This window comes from Drosophila grimshawi, unplaced genomic scaffold (assembly GCF_018153295.1).
Source record: "Drosophila grimshawi isolate 15287-2541.00 unplaced genomic scaffold, ASM1815329v1 contig_1377, whole genome shotgun sequence".
Lineage (NCBI taxonomy): Eukaryota > Metazoa > Arthropoda > Insecta > Diptera > Drosophilidae > Drosophila > Drosophila grimshawi.
In genome coordinates this window covers 588368-604208 of record NW_025062900.1, presented here as the reverse complement: position 1 = coordinate 604208, position 15841 = coordinate 588368, and the positions used below count along the sequence as shown (strand labels likewise).

At 35.7% G+C, this 15841-nt stretch overlaps 1 protein-coding gene across 1 annotated transcript; it reads right to left on the bottom strand.

Annotated features, from left to right (window-relative positions):
- Positions 1 to 748: 748 nt before the first annotated feature.
- On the bottom strand, positions 749 to 14385 carry LOC6562915 (embryonic polarity protein dorsal). Its single transcript, XM_001989361.2, has 5 exons — positions 14265 to 14385; positions 6101 to 6145; positions 4194 to 4715; positions 3220 to 3602; positions 749 to 2724 (listed from the first exon to the last, which is right to left on the bottom strand). The coding sequence occupies exons 1-5, from the start codon at positions 14284 to 14286 to the stop codon at positions 793 to 795; spliced, it is 2904 nt and encodes a 967-aa protein (XP_001989397.1). The 5' UTR covers positions 14287 to 14385; the 3' UTR covers positions 749 to 792.
- Positions 14386 to 15841: the final 1456 nt, after the last annotated feature.

The window sequence follows — 15841 nt, the reverse complement described above, 5'->3', positions numbered from 1 at the left end:
ACATATAATTATGAATATGGTTCAAATATATATATATATATATTTATAGGACGAGGCAACAACAAACTAACAAAGTACCAGAGATACCTAAATATTTGAATACTACCAATTTCAAAAAACGATAATGGCCAACATTAATTGGCCCCATTTGGTCCACAAAGGGTTTGCTCTATGAGGAAACTAGCGTATACATTTATACAGCACTGTATTCGACTGTGTGTGTGTATGTGTGTGTGTGTGTGTAGGAACTTTTCTTTAGCTGACAGAATGTAAGACACCCAAATGTATGCAATGGTTTTTTGTTGTTATATTTTACGTGTATGTATGTATGTATGTATGTGTTAAAATCCTGTTTTCAGATCGATAACATTTTTTTTTAATTTGAGTTTTTCGATTTGACGTGTCAAAGATAAATAAATAATACAAAACTTTTTATGGATTTTTCTATAATCGAATTTTTGTTATCAAACTGCAAACAGGGTTTAATAGTAAAATTAGTAGTTGAGAGAATCCTCGCACCCGTAAATCCAAAAATAGACTTACATAACATTTTGGAGTGTTTGTGATGCTGCTGATGCTTTATTTCAGACAATTTGCGCTTAACACTTTCAGTGGCTTTGCGCGCCTCAAGGCGGCACTTCTGGGCCAAAGCATCTACAAAGACAATTGGTACAAGGATTAGCATGCGACTAGGAGGAGGAGCAGGTATAGGTACACATAAGAGTTATATATAAAAAGACGACTAGAATAAAAGTTGAATATATAAATATATATATATAGAAACAATAATGATTAATCTGCCAGGCCGTTGGCCTCGGCAAGCCGACGAGCAATTTCATCGGCACTCAAATAATCAGTTGGAGCATCCTCAATTTCGCGTTCCGGTTCCGGTGATTTACTCGTGTACAACGCAAAATGTTCCGCCTCCGATAGATCCACACTCGGATCGAGCACAACACCGTAGGCACCCTCACATAAATTCCTAATACTTTGACGATCAGCAATCGCCACCAACTCCATGTTGCCATCACTAATCGGAATATCTGCCAATTGCAGAGTGCTCAATGTTTTCCTGTCCAAGGGACGTCCATAACTCAAAGTGCTGGCATTCGAATAGCTCTCGGGTCGCAGCAGACTGTTCTCGCTATCACCGCTGCCCTTTAAGGGTATATGGATGACATCCGCATCCAGATAAGTTGGTCGCTTGCCGGAAACGCTGCTCGAACTGCGTCCAACTCCAGCTTTGCCACTACTGCGTGGTGGCTGCAAGGATCTAATCGAACTCCTATTGGGATCGCTGAGCGAGAACTCTCGACTGGGCAGCAACTGCTGCGCCTGCGCCTGCTGCTGCCCCTGTTCCGGTTTGCTCTTCGTCGTCTCCTCATCCTCCGTCCTGCTGCGTCGCCGTGAAAAGAGTCTCGAGAAGAAACCCTGTCGTTTTTTGGGCGAGGCAGCTGCCGAGGTGCTTGCCGAAGCGGGCAGCCGCTTGGTCGGACTCTGATCGGGTGTTCTCATAATAATAATAGGAGAAGGTGTAGTCCTGGTCGAGCTCACACTCCCATTGCGTGATCGGCTCAAGGAGACGGAATTGGAGACGCTGTGTTCGCTTACACTCAAATCTTGGGAATTACGCGGCTTGGGCGGCAATGGTGGCAAAATCTGATCCGGATCAGGTGAGGGTGTTCTTGGCGGCAGCGGGAGTGGAGGTGATGTCGACGGCGTTGCTGGCGTCTGGGCGGCATTCACTTGTATCTTGGGCGCTGGGGGATTTGTTAAGACTACCAATTCTGCCTCATCCAGCTGACTGAAGGGATTCGAGGCGTGATAGCTATGATCCTGTTTTTGTGGCATTGCCACGGGATGATTGTAGGCAATCTGTAGACTTGTATACGTTGCCGTCTCATCAAAGTGCTCATCTATGTCCACAGAAGCCTGGGCACTGGCAGTCACCAGTTCCGGCTCCGGCTCCTGCTCCCGCTCCTCGCCCAGCTCTGCATTTTCCAGCGTATTGCGGCGTGAAACGCTGCAATCTTTTTCTTCATCCTCCAGCTGATTGGTGATGGTTGTATTCGCTGTCAGGCTGCTCACATTGGTGAACGCCGTTTGGGCGGTGCTGTGGGAGAGAGTGGGCGTGTCTCCATTCTCAACTGTTAGACTATCCGTCCGCTCAAATTCACTGCTACGCATCCACTCATTAATCTTGTCCACATTGCTGAGGGGCCGCGATTGGAGTTGGGGCTGTTGCAATATCTCCTCCATGGGAGTTGAGGTCTGTGTGCAATCATCGGCCAGTTGGGGCAACAACTGTGGCACCTCCAACTCAATCTCCATCATCATATCCGGCTCTGCGTCATTATCATCGGCCAACTGATCCGTATACTCATTCACTGTTGCATCCGCTTCATTTGCCTCCATTTCGCCACGTTGCCGGAGTTGTATTTTTCGCACAGCAATTTCAAATTCATTTAGGGTTCCGGAACTCTGTTGATCATCGGAGGACACCGTATTCTCGTCCTCGTTGAGGTCGAGCGGGGGACACGAGTATTTCGTGGCCGTCGTTTCGCTATCTAGTGAAAGTATCTGCTGGAATACGTCCAGCTCCTGTTTGCGCTTCAGCTTGCGCTGCAATCGCGCAAATGTTAGCATACCTGGATTCGGATAATACTCGAACGGCAGCGCGGCACTCGTCGCCCCATCTGAGGGTCGTTGCAACTGTAAATCCACCTGTCACAATACAGAAAAAACCACACAAATCCATCATCAAACTATTCAAAATATACTCAGATACAAATTTGTAGTAAATCGCCCTTAAAAATATAAAGTTTTTCGTGATTTTTGCAATCATTTCCAAACAGTATCGGAAAAAATTGCCCTAAATCGATCATCACAAAAATGATGCGATTTTTTCAATTTTTTTTTAAATAAATATTTTGTATTATTAAAAAAGCTAATGTGAACTAATATTAGAATTCTGCTGTGGTATAAACTTAGAGAACAACATAGCCTTGCAATAAATTAATCTGTATGAACTTATAAACTTAATAATAAAATAAGTAACAAAACAGCTAATGTAAGATTTCTTAGAAATCAGTACCCTGAACCAAATTCAAGAACATTTCATACTGAAATTTAGAAATGGAAGAACTAACTTCTTAAATTTTAGAAAATTACTTCTGAATTGGGCGACAGATGTTTCTTATTTTGTTGTGTTTCTCTCACCTGGACACTGTGCTGGATCTCCGTGTTGCGATAACGAGGCGTTTTAAACACAATCGCCGTCTGTTTGTAGATATCCGTGGGCTGGAATTCGGCATATGCCTCCCAGATTTCGACGCCAGCCTCGTTAGTCTCGAAGAACCGTATCCGGATATCATCCTTGTTGATCTTCTCGCACAACATAATGATCTGATCGCCGCCACTCAACTTCGAGGAGCAGCTGCAGAGTCGATTGATGGTCAGCTCATTGCTTTTGCCGTAGATCGGTGATGAGACAACCGGATCCAATGGCACATGGTTGTTGCCCACCTTGATGAAGGCCTGATAACACAGACGCAGCTCATACAGATTAATGCCACTGATGTTGTCTTTGTGATCGAATTTGGCTGCAAACAAGAAGTCATTAAAAATAGCATAGTCCATCTTAAAGCAAGTCCATTTTAAGAATACGTGAGTCGAAAGAGCTCGACTAGGAGAAACTAGCTGATAAAAATCTCTTTCAGTTTCTAACCGGCGGTCAAACCGGAATTGGAATTGCAATCGGAAACTCATTTTTACCGATTGAAATTTAGAATAAGTATCGGAGTCAAAAACTAAATTAAATAAATATATATGACCGTACCGGATATATGTCGGATGTTAATAATGCTTTTCCTTACCGGAATCATTATATTATATTATCTTTAAGGCACGCACCTTGCAAAGAATTTTTTTAACAATCGGAAACTTAATTCGTTTCGATTTGACAACCTGAATTATAATGATATGTGTAGGTTTGGAAGAAAACAGGAATCATTAAGGGACTCTTTTTAAGGCGCGCACCCAGGCGTCGGAACTTAAATTGGCTTCGGTTTGCCAGTCTCCAATATGTGTAAACCCTCAAAATCAAATTCGCCTCGTTTTGACACCCCTTATTAAAATTAATTTCAACCTTAGAGCCTGCGTTATATTGATATACGCAGAATCAGACTACCCACCATGATATGGATCAATATTCTTCTGTTCACGGGCAAGCAGAGATTCGCGGACATCCGTCTTCTTCACACATTGAATGCCCACTTTCTGCATTTCGAGGCGACGCTCCTCGGGCGGCAGCAACCTGTTGTAGACACCTGACTTGCAGTTGTCCGCCTCCTCTTTGCTGACCAGCCAATGGGGATGCTGGCGATACGGTTTGTCCCTGGTGACGCACGAGACGACAACGACAACGGGTCCACTGTAATCGACAATCTCGATGGTGGGAAAGGTTTTTGACTCCGCCGTGGAATTCATGCCGGCAATCGAGCCAGCTGTACGACCTTCGCACTTGTAACGAAATCGTATGATTTTATTTGTGGGCTCCTCCACAATGCGGATGTAGGGACGACGTTGAGCTGTTGGCGTTGCCAGCACGGGCAACGGTATGTGGGATGGCATCACCGGCAACGAGGCCGACTGTGGAAAAGTCTGCGTCACGGGCGGACGACCATTCTGTTCGGAGCCGCCATTAAGGATTTCCTCTGCGGGAAGGGGGAGAAAGAAATACAAGTTGAAAGAACTGTCAGTAAGCCAAATTCAATAAGAAGGAAACAAAAAATAATAATAAGTTTAATAACAAGGACAAATCAGTAGGAAAGCAAAAATAAATCACACAAAAAACTTCAATAAATAAATAAACATATGCGGAAAAAATAATAATAATAAGCAGGAATCACTAAAGCGGCAATAATTATAATAATAATAAGCAAAAATCAATGAAGGAAAAAAAACAATATTAAGAATATTAAAAATAGTCGAAATATAAAATATTAATAATCAGAAATCAATAAAATAGCACGAAAATAAAGCAAAAAAAATTATAATAAGGAGCAAAAATCCATAAACGGCATTAATATGCAAAAATCAATAAAAATAAAGAAAGCAAAAATAAAAAATATATTAAACAAAAATCAATAAAACGGCAATAATTTGCCGCAATGACAGAAACAATTTAACATATAGCCACAACATTTGTGGCGTGTATCTACAAGCTACATGTCAGCCATATTTATGAATTATGCATATGTGGGGCATATAATTGTGTGGTGGTGCTGTGCCATCTATCAAAGCTATTGTTATGCTGCTGCAAGAAGTACGATTTTTAGGCTAGACTATTCATAGGGCCTGGCTGATACACTCAGAAAAAAATCGCCCCGAATTTTAGAAATTTGCCAAGAGTAACTCATATAAGTATAGGAGTAAATATACTTTTAGAAAAGAGAGATTTTCTTTTCTTCATTTTCAGCGTGTTCTTTCATAACAACTCTAACATTTTATGCTACTTGTATTTTTAATAAATATTATGTTATAAATGTTATACATAAACATGTAATCAAACATGTTCGATAGCTTTTAAAATTACGATAATTTTTTTCTAAAAAATTGGGTTTAAATTTCAACTTTATTTAATATACAATATTTCTTTAGAAAATTAAAAACTTTATATTTTAAGGGTATATTTTATTTTTGGGCGATTTTCAGCAATTGGGGGCGATTTGATTTTTCTAAGTGTAGTGCCACGCTGGGCCAGATGTTAAGGCGTTTGACGTCACAAGTAGCGCCAAAAACATGGCAAGAACCTCATTTAGAGCACATGTCTTGGCCTTTTGCAGCCCCACAATTATTTCCAGCAAGTACAAGCACAAATTGGCTTTTAGCTGCCTTTTTAATGTTGCCACTAAAAATGGCCAATGCGAAACTGACCAAAACAATTGTGCGGCTAATGAAGCCTCTGGTCGATTGAGTTATTGTGCCACATGCCACATGTTTCTGCCACAATTGTAGTTGATTATTAATTACGCGTATGTATTTCAGCTCTTAGCCATATATTTATATTTCTCATTTATTATTTATTGTTTATACTTACGCAAATCGCCAAAGAATTCGTCCTCTGCCATTTGAATCGGATTGTCTGCAAAGGAGAATAATGATGGATTAGTTGAATATGCCGACTCACATAAGTATTCATTAGGCGTATATATATATCCCATTATCTCCTATTATCATATATGTATATATGCATGTTTATACAAGTGCTTGATTAGAATTCAGGATTGATTACAGTTTGTGCTTCTACTTTGCTCCGATTTGTTTACACACACATTTATATCTTTTTATTTATTGTTGCATACATCTTTTCTTTTTTTATTTTTTTTTTGTATACATCAGACTTAGCTATAAATATTTGGAAGACTAACGAAAAAGTTTGAACATCAAATATTCATTGATGGATTACTTTTCAAAGTGTAGTAAAACAATTGTCTGGTTCATTATATTATCCTATATACTTATTTTCCACATTTATTTCTTTTCATTTATTGCTGCATAGATTTTTTCTCTTTTTCTTCATTTTTTTGTATACATCAGATTTAGCTATAAATATTTGGAAGACCAAAGATAAAGTTTGAGCATCAGATATTCATTGATGAATGTTTTTTGAAGTGTAGTAAAACAAATGTGAATTTGTTTAGCAAGTATTTACAATATATCTTACATAATATCCTCTCTGTGCTCTTAAGTTCTCTCTGGCTCATTATTTTTATCAAATATACTTATTTTCCACATTTATTTCTTTTTATTTATGTTTGTATTCATCAATTTTTTTTTTTTTTTGTATACATAAATTTAGTCTATAAATATATTTGAGATTAAAGGGATAAATATTCAATGATGGTTAGCTTTTTGAATTGTAGTAAAGAATTGTGATGTTGTTATGGAAATATTTACAATATATATTGCATAATGTTCTTCATGGTTTCCCGTCTATCTCAAAATTCAGTATTCAGACTTTAGACATGTAGTCAAAATATCAAACAATTTTGCAATATTTCGAACTCAGAGATTCAGGAAATGTATACATACGAGTATATATTGCATTTTTTTTCTCTTAGTCTTGTTCATTAGTATTATATATACTTATCCTCATATCTATCTATCTCAAAATTTACTATGCCTTCTATATAATTATAGTTAAAGTATTAAAATCTCGAAGTCTGGCATTTAAAACTATTTATATACTTGCAACACTTACATATTATTTCCAATAATAATATTTCATAATGTTCTCTCTGGTTTATTATGTTCATATTATATTCCTATTCTCTGGTTTATATCCATATCTGTATGTATACCAAATACGTAGACAGACTTGCATTTAAATGCATAAATCAAAAGCAATCATTTCTAAGCAACTTGGCGCCCGTGTTAAATGTGCAAAATATATGCATAACAACAACAACAACTCCCGTCGCTGCAACTATTATTCTCGTGCTCTTAGTTTGCATACCCTGTAAACCGTTGCGAATGACAGCTATCAATATATCTATTATTAAGAGAGAGAGAGATTTTTAAACTAAACTTGAGCTTGGCTTGGAAGTCTTATTTAGTGTGTTCTCTTAACTAGTTTGGTTTAATTAGCCGTTGAATTATACAATTAAGAGAAAGCCGATATTGAGAGAATGAATGTTGGACGCAACTGTGTGATATCACTCTCTTCAAATGTGCTGTGCTCTTAAATAAATAGCAAATAATATTTATTGCTTTAAATTATTATATTTTTTAAGTGAATAACGCACATTATTCCCTCATATACATATTATATTATTATATGTATATAATAATTTTTTTTTTAGATACCAACAAATACAACTTTGACAACTAAGAAAATGGTAATTGTTGCTGCTAAGAGAAGAACTAAGAACTAAGGGAAAACAATTGATATTACTGCTCTGCCGGTATGTTGCTCTTAATTCCATTTTACAGATATACAAATCCGTTCTCAGTTCTAAGCCGCAGGGTATCTGCTGGTCGGGCATGCTAGACCAGCATACACATTTTTTTATTTATCTTTGTATATATGTATCCGACAGCAAGCACGCTGCGGAACCGGTTTACTTCTACCAACACACAGTTTTCAAGGTTATTGTTTTCGCTCAGATAATAATGCATATTTAATAGCACTTTATTTCGCTATTAAGGCAAAGCAGGACTTCAATTGCAACGGTGGTTAGAGCTGAAAGGCAGACGGATCGGGAATGGGGTGGAGAGGGTTGTGCAGGTAATGAAAGTCGTAGTTGGAACCCGTTAACCCCATATGCCAAATACTCACACATGAAACTCTCAATCTCTCTTCCGCTCTAACAAGAGGAATTTGCATATGTTCATTTTGTTTACATTTAAAAAACATTGTAACAACAATTTGTACCCAAGTTGTATGTGTGTTTTTACTTTTTGACACCCCACACAAGCCACAGAATTTTTTTTGGGTCGGCTTTTTGACGCAGAACACGTTTTACGGACAGTAATAAGTATAATAAGTTATAGCTTAATGTGGATCGCTTAAGTTCGGCACAATGACATCAGGAAGTTCTACACTTGGAAAAAAATCAACCTCACGATTAGAAAATCAATCTGTAGAGTAGATAGTTTTTCCAGCTTTAAGAAATAAATTAAAATAAAAATAAAATAGCCTATTTTCTTAAAGAGCAGAAATGCAAATCCTTATATAAGAAAACCCCTTTTCAAAATTGAGAAAATAAGCTAATACTATGTTTCATTGAAAACTGTTCGGTTGGTTCTTTGTTTTTGTTTTTTTTTTTTTTTTTTTTATTTTTTGTTTTTTTAGTGTATTTAAGAGATGCGTCCATTGACATTGCTTATTAAAGTGGTCAACAGGTTGGGGCAAAAGGCGCACTTATTATTTAGAGCGCTGCATCATAATTCAGAATATTTATATATGTATAAATATATATATATATATCTATATGCATATATATATATATACATATATATGGATTATGTGGTGTTGCGTAAGAACAGAAGCCGCTGCAGGATGAATGCTTACGTGACAGGTACAAACATGTTATGGCATGCTTGCGTGTGTGTGTGTGTGTGTGGGTGTGGATGGGTGTGGATAGGTGTGATTACGCATTGCGTGGCAAACTCGTCGAACTGCTTCTACGTTGTTAGATCGATACCAAGGAGAGAGCCATGGGTAAGTGAAATATATATTTTTATGTGTGTATTTATATATTTTTGTATTGCATAATAATAATAATCCAGGGTTGGGGAAATTGATAAGGGCTTTTCATAATTTAAGCTATGCGCGATCTTAAGCAAGGCTCAACATTTTTAAATTCCAATTATAAAAACATTTTGATCTGAGTCTAAGTAAATTTGAAATTTAATTAAGCTGTCAACGAAGGAGCGCTTTAAAATTGCGCAATAGCTCCGTTCAGCCAGGCAGACGGACGGAGGGGCACATCCTACCACCCCTAACCATCTCTCCACACCCCCTCCACTCCCCCACACACACTGCTTACCACAGAGCCGCCTGTGAGCATTGACAGAGCTGCTAATACTTTAAGACAGCCTGCGTCGCACTCAGCGGCTGAAGCAAATTTAATTCGCATTTAGGCAAAGCATTTATCTGAAGTTTTTTCACTTTTTTATTTTTTGCATTTTTATCCTATACTCAAAGAGTATTGACAAAAGGGTGTCATGACTTGAAGTCTTCATTATAGCCACATTATAATAATAACTATTCTTTGTCATTGGTGTTTTTCCCGAGTTTTCCTGCAATTAACTTTACAGCATTTTGCTGCATTTTAAATAACCCATCGAAATCGTATAAGTCATATAAATTTTCCTTATTATTTTCATTTCAATTGTTTTGTATTTTTGTTAGTCGACTGACTTTTATTGACAAAAATAAATAAAGGCTGTTTTCATGTTGTCGTGAAAATTGTAACGCATTGAAGTAGGTGTCTGCGACCCTATATTCTTCACCTACACCGATGGCTAAGTCGATATAGCCATATCTATTTGTCTATCTCTTTCTATATCAACTGGTCGCCCAGCTTCGAAGTTATCTTGATGAAACTTGGCATATATATGTTTTTTTTATAGCTAATTACAGGGTATATATCCGGTCAGCCGTCTCGCCCAGATCAACCTTTAGCTTGTTTTGCTTTACGTTTTTGCCTATCGCTGGGGGTTGGCGACATAAATCAGTGCTACAAATTGATGCGTAAATAAATGCAGAAGCGAAATTACCAACAACAAAAAAGGTTGTCACCCAACAAAAAAAATATAGAAAGAGAAATAATGAGAGAGGCGAGGCGTGGCGAGAGTAAAATGTTAATTAAATATGATCAAAAATAGAATGAAATCAACGCCAGACGCATTTTTGTGAAGAAGTTAAGGTGGTTGCCATTTACCGCAGAGTTTTGAATTACATGCCCCCAAAGTGGCATTTATACGATGACGCTCTGTGGCACTCTCTCCAGCCGGTGCCATATGGGGTATGCCACACATATATATACACATAAAGATATATATATATATATATATATATGTATACCTACTTTAGTAGCTGCTGCTACTGCTACTGCTACTGCTACGGGTAGCTTGTCATGTGTTCAATCGATTGGAAAATCGCGTTCTGAAGCGAAAATAAACACAGCTAAATAGAGAAAATGAAAGCATTGAGTAAACGACTCTCGAATAGGGCCAAATACTTCAATGGACCTAGACCAAAGGCAGTGCCCCCAAAACAAATTAGTGGACCAACTTCACTCGCTCCACCTACACTCAGCAAAAGATGGCCCAACAAACTAGAAACGTTTAAAAAAAATTATAATCAATATAGGAGCTTATTTCTACTTCTCAGAAACTTATTTCCTAGTAATAAATAATTCAATAAGTAGAAATGCAAGCAAGAAAGCTCGTACTCATACTACTATAAAACTGGTGCGGCTTTTATATTATATGTTAGCATAATATAATATTAATAATATAATAGTAATTATAAGCAACAACAAATCTAGTGTACAGTTATTAATTGGTTCACATATAGAAAACAACACCCTAGAAATTTTACAAAAATGTAAACCGTGGTTTTAGCAAGCCACATCTATAAATTTTATTTACTTTGTGAATAATAAGGTGAGCAACCCTTGCCCCAAATGCAAGGCGATTTACTAACATTTAGGGCGCTTATTTTGATGAGTGTAAACACACCCAAATCACACACGCACACAGGCGGACACACACACACCGGTTGCGCTTTACAGGCTGTGCTACATCAAACACAAAGACTCAGAGATGGGAGGAGGGGTGTTAGGGAGCAAGGCGGAGTTTGGGGAGCAGATTGAGGACATTGAGGACATTCCCATTTGCACCTCAAGTACTTAAACAAATCTTGGCCATAAGTCGACATGTGTGTGCGTGCCCGTGTGCGTGCATGTGTACATTCACATATGTACATATTCATATGTTTATTTGTACTCAAAATTAATTTCAAACACTCAAAATCTGTGCGTGAAGACTTGCAAACAGCCTGTCACAAAATATTTTGTTGCTGGACTTGTTTAAGTGCTTTCTAGCTGCATGTTGTGTGTGTTTGTGTGTGTGTGTGTGCGGGTGTGTCTGCAAAAATCAATAAATGCTGTACTTATGGCATTATGTTGTCTGACTATATCGATGACGTGTGAAATTTACAATTTGTAGTGTGTCCTTCAAATTTTTTTTTAATAAATCTGGGATATTCAAAAGTATAAAGGTGCAGTATTTATTGTAAGGATTGCTGAAACTCAGATAAAATACCAATCAGACCAAAAATTGTTAAGCGCAAGTAGCTTATTAATAAGGAACTAAGAGAACATTAAGAAGAAGAGCGAAAGAGAGAGAGAGAGAGAGAGAGAGAGAGAAAGAGTGAGACTCAAAATAAAGAAAACGTAGGCATATCTCTGAAACAGTGGAGTAAAATGATTTGCAATTCAATGTACAATAATATATAACATTGTACAAATAAATACTTATAAGTTAAAATAATAGTTAGATTTTGTTTAATAGATAATGTCTAATTATATCATATTATAAAGTGGAAGAGAGAAAAGATTTGTCATGAAATATTTCACTTATCATTCTCTGATTTATAGATATATTTAATGTATTTTCATTGATTAAAAAATATATTTTTTCGCTCTCTCACTCTCTATATTTTGATATAATCAACCAACTATAAAACATGAAATAATTTACTTAACTTTCTATCTGTACCAATAGACAAGTATAATTTTCATCTTTTATTTTTTAACACAAATATAGGCATGCAGAAATTAGATTGAGCGAAATTGAAAAAAATTGATAATTATTTACTTTCAAGTGTTTGATGTTTGATGTTGTTGTAGGTTAGCAATCAGAAACAACATAAAAAGCATGTTCCTATCAGCTAAAGATAAGAGCGGTTGAAAGGTGTAATTGAAATGAGAATTAAATATTGCTATAGTTCTGGGAAAAGCCCTCATTCAATTTGATTTGAATTTAAGTCTTTGCTCAACTGTGAGTCAGCTTAGCTGCGGAACGTGTTTCTAGCATGGTTCGCGTTGGCTTTTACAGAAGTTTCATAGAATTTTTATAGATTTTATAAACTAATTAAAAACCAATTAATTCTATTGTAAGCATCGTGAATGAATAAATAGAATGCAAAGAAAACGGAACAAAAAATTGAATTACAAAAGCCAAAAATTGTACATCAAATACAATTAACAAGAAATCGATTTTAATGTCGTTGCCGAGCAGAGCAATCAGACGAAAAGTCTTTAGAAAGCCAAAAACCAAGTAACCAAAAGTATTTTCCAATATGCCAAATAAAATAGAAAAAAAACAACTTTCATGCTCTACAGCAAAAATTTCATTCTAATCGCAAACCACACAATTCACACGCGATGCCAACAAACCTCAGCAGCAGCATTTCATTAAATTGCCGTAAAACTTTTGAAAACTTTGCACAATTCAATCAATTCAACTTGCCGCTATTCAAAATAATTTATTGCGACGGCCAATGTGGCGTATACTTGCTCTGAAAGACAGAAGCATAATGACGCCTAATCGGATCAGTCGACCGATCTGTTAGCTAATTATAAATGTGTTGTCGTGTTTGTAATTTGTTGTTGCCAGATTACTATTTACTTTAATAATTACAAATTCAACGAATTAGTATCAATTTAATTTTATAGGATAGATACACATTTTATTTTCTTTAGCTAGATTATTTTGTACTCCTTATTTTATCATATGGTAATAGTTATACACCCAACACTATCATATACACTATCATATACTTTTTTGTTTACCAAGTAATAACCTTTTGACAAAAAATGTTGTACGTTGGCTTAAATTATCTTATATCTTTAATAAGAACAATCGGACTGATCAAATTTATAGCAATTTTGTCCTGTTTTTTTTTTTGTTTCCAGCTGATTTTCTCTTAATAAATTCCAATTTTTGTATATTGAATATGCGAATAGGTGAATATGCGTATATCGATTTTTGACGTAAATTTGGAATCATATTCAAAAAAAATAAAATTAGTATTATCCATATTTATATATATATATTTATATATATATATATATATATATATATATGTTACAAATATCTGTGTACGAGCAAAAGGTGTGAAATTTGTATTTGTTTGTTTCTTTTGCTTTCGTCAATTGCTGAGAACACAAATGGCTATGACTGGGGGGCTATATTAGTGGGGGAGCAGGGTGGTATATAGTGGGTATATAGTCTGATAAATCGATATTCGAGTTGCTTTTGGCCCTGACTGTCCGCATGCAACTATTTAACTATTTGTGTGTATAAATAAAAGTGTATTGGCCTTAAAGACTTGAACTAGCTTTGGATTTGGATTTGTCTAAGTTCTTTTTTATTTTATTTATTTTTTTTGTTTGTGGCAGAGTTCCACGTGAAACGCTTTGATTGCAAATGAAACAAACGAAATGTTCCAGATGCTTAGATTTTTATAAACTTTTTTCTGTGTTGTTGCTGTTCACTTGTAAAAATATTTACAAACTGATTATCTAAATATTTGCGTATTGCGCCATGGATCAGCCTTGAAAAATGTTGTTCGAAACGATCGATCGATCAGTTGCGGATGTGGTCAACCGCAATCTTAAACATTAAGCATTATGTATCTCAATTCTCAAATCAATATTTTTCAATTCTCCATTTTCTAAACTTACCATTGCCCATCAAATGCGCCATGTTTGTTGTGGTTGTTTCTTTATTATTTGACACACGCCGCCTTTTAGCAAATCTTTATCAAAATTGCTAATTGTTTATGTTTCTTGCTTTTTTTGTGATCTGTAATTATGAGTTATAATCGTGTTAGATGGCAGAAAGTTAATTATTCTCTGGCGAACATTTCGCATAATAAATAAGCTCTAAGCTCGTGCAATTTGTTTGCAATTCTTGTTTACAATAACAACTGAACACCGGAGGTCAATATGCGATAAATCAGAGCTGAATATGTTAAGCACATGCTGCATAAATATATGGCTAAATATGTAAAGATATGCATCCGTATTAATATCAAATGAAACATGATATTACGAGAATGATAATCGTATCAGGGGAACAAAAATTGCATTTCAATTTTGTACATTTCGTCTGTAGATATTTATTTTAGATGTGTAAGAATTTTATATTTAATGTTTTTTTTTTTTGTAATAAAGCTTAAAACAATGCAATAGTTTCTAACATTTCTTATACAAGAGTCTAGCAAACTTATTGCAGCTACTACTCGTAATATTTGCTGTAGCTATAACAGTTTTATTATGAATGTGTTTTTTTAGTGAAGCTCAATAAAATTTAAAATTTAAAAACAATATATATATATATATATATGTAAGAATGTAGATATGTATTCACATTGATGTAGTTGAAAAGAGTTTGTTACAGTTGCAGCGCCTAACTAAATTCTTACAGCTTCTTGCAGCTATTTTCTATTTGTTTATAGTAGGAAGTGTTCTTGTTGAGTGCTATTGAATACTCAGTACTAAAAGTAAATAGAAACTTTTGCTCTTTAGCTATTGATAGCACATACAGATTGTATACAAAAACAACAATTACAAAAGCAATTTGAACTTACACGCTGGGTTATCGTCACTGAGACAAGAAGCTTATCAGAAGAAGTGTGTGCTACAATCAAGAAAGCAGAGCAGGCCACTGTCTGGAATTGCATTCACATTGCAAATCACAATTCAAATAAACTCAAATATAAGTCAATGGAATTGAAAAAAACAAAAGCATTTCATAGACCATTTAGAAGCCTCTGCCTTTAAAACTGTGGCTTGTTTTGCTATCGGAAGTCGATATTTGCAAAAAGGGAATATGCGTAAGGGGTATGCAAGAATTTTTAGTCCAAATTTTAACTCTCTTTTCTCTCATAGTCTCTGAGACGCATATTGACATCACCACACATATAACCTTAGGCGGAGTTGTTTGCTTACTTTTACACAATACCATTATACCCATTTTTAATGGATGGGTACACAAATAAAAAGGTTTTGACAAGAGTCTGGAGTCGAATTAGCAATGTATCATTTTGTATATTATAATTCTTAAGTGTTATCAATTAATTTGAATAATTTGCTCAATCCAATGATGGCGGCAACTGTCAGCAAAAATAAGTCTCAATATGAACTTGAACACGCATGGCTATTTTTATCAGCAACTGAGTATTGATTAAGAATACTTTATACATATACATATACATATATGTATACCTTTTTTTCTTAATATTTTTCCATAATTATTT

What these genes read in the sequence shown, in the direction of transcription:
- LOC6562915 (XM_001989361.2), bottom strand. Translation starts at nt 14,286, where the DNA reads ATGGCGCATTTGATGGGCAATG. An exon ending in GGCGCATTTGATGGGCAATG is followed by an intron (nt 6,146 to 14,264) that starts GTAAGTTTAGAA and finishes TCTCCTTTGCAG; the next exon opens with ACAATCCGATTCAAATGGCA. An exon ending in GAATATTGATCCATATCATG is followed by an intron (nt 3,603 to 4,193) that starts GTGGGTAGTCTG and finishes TCTTGTTTGCAG; the next exon opens with CCAAATTCGATCACAAAGAC.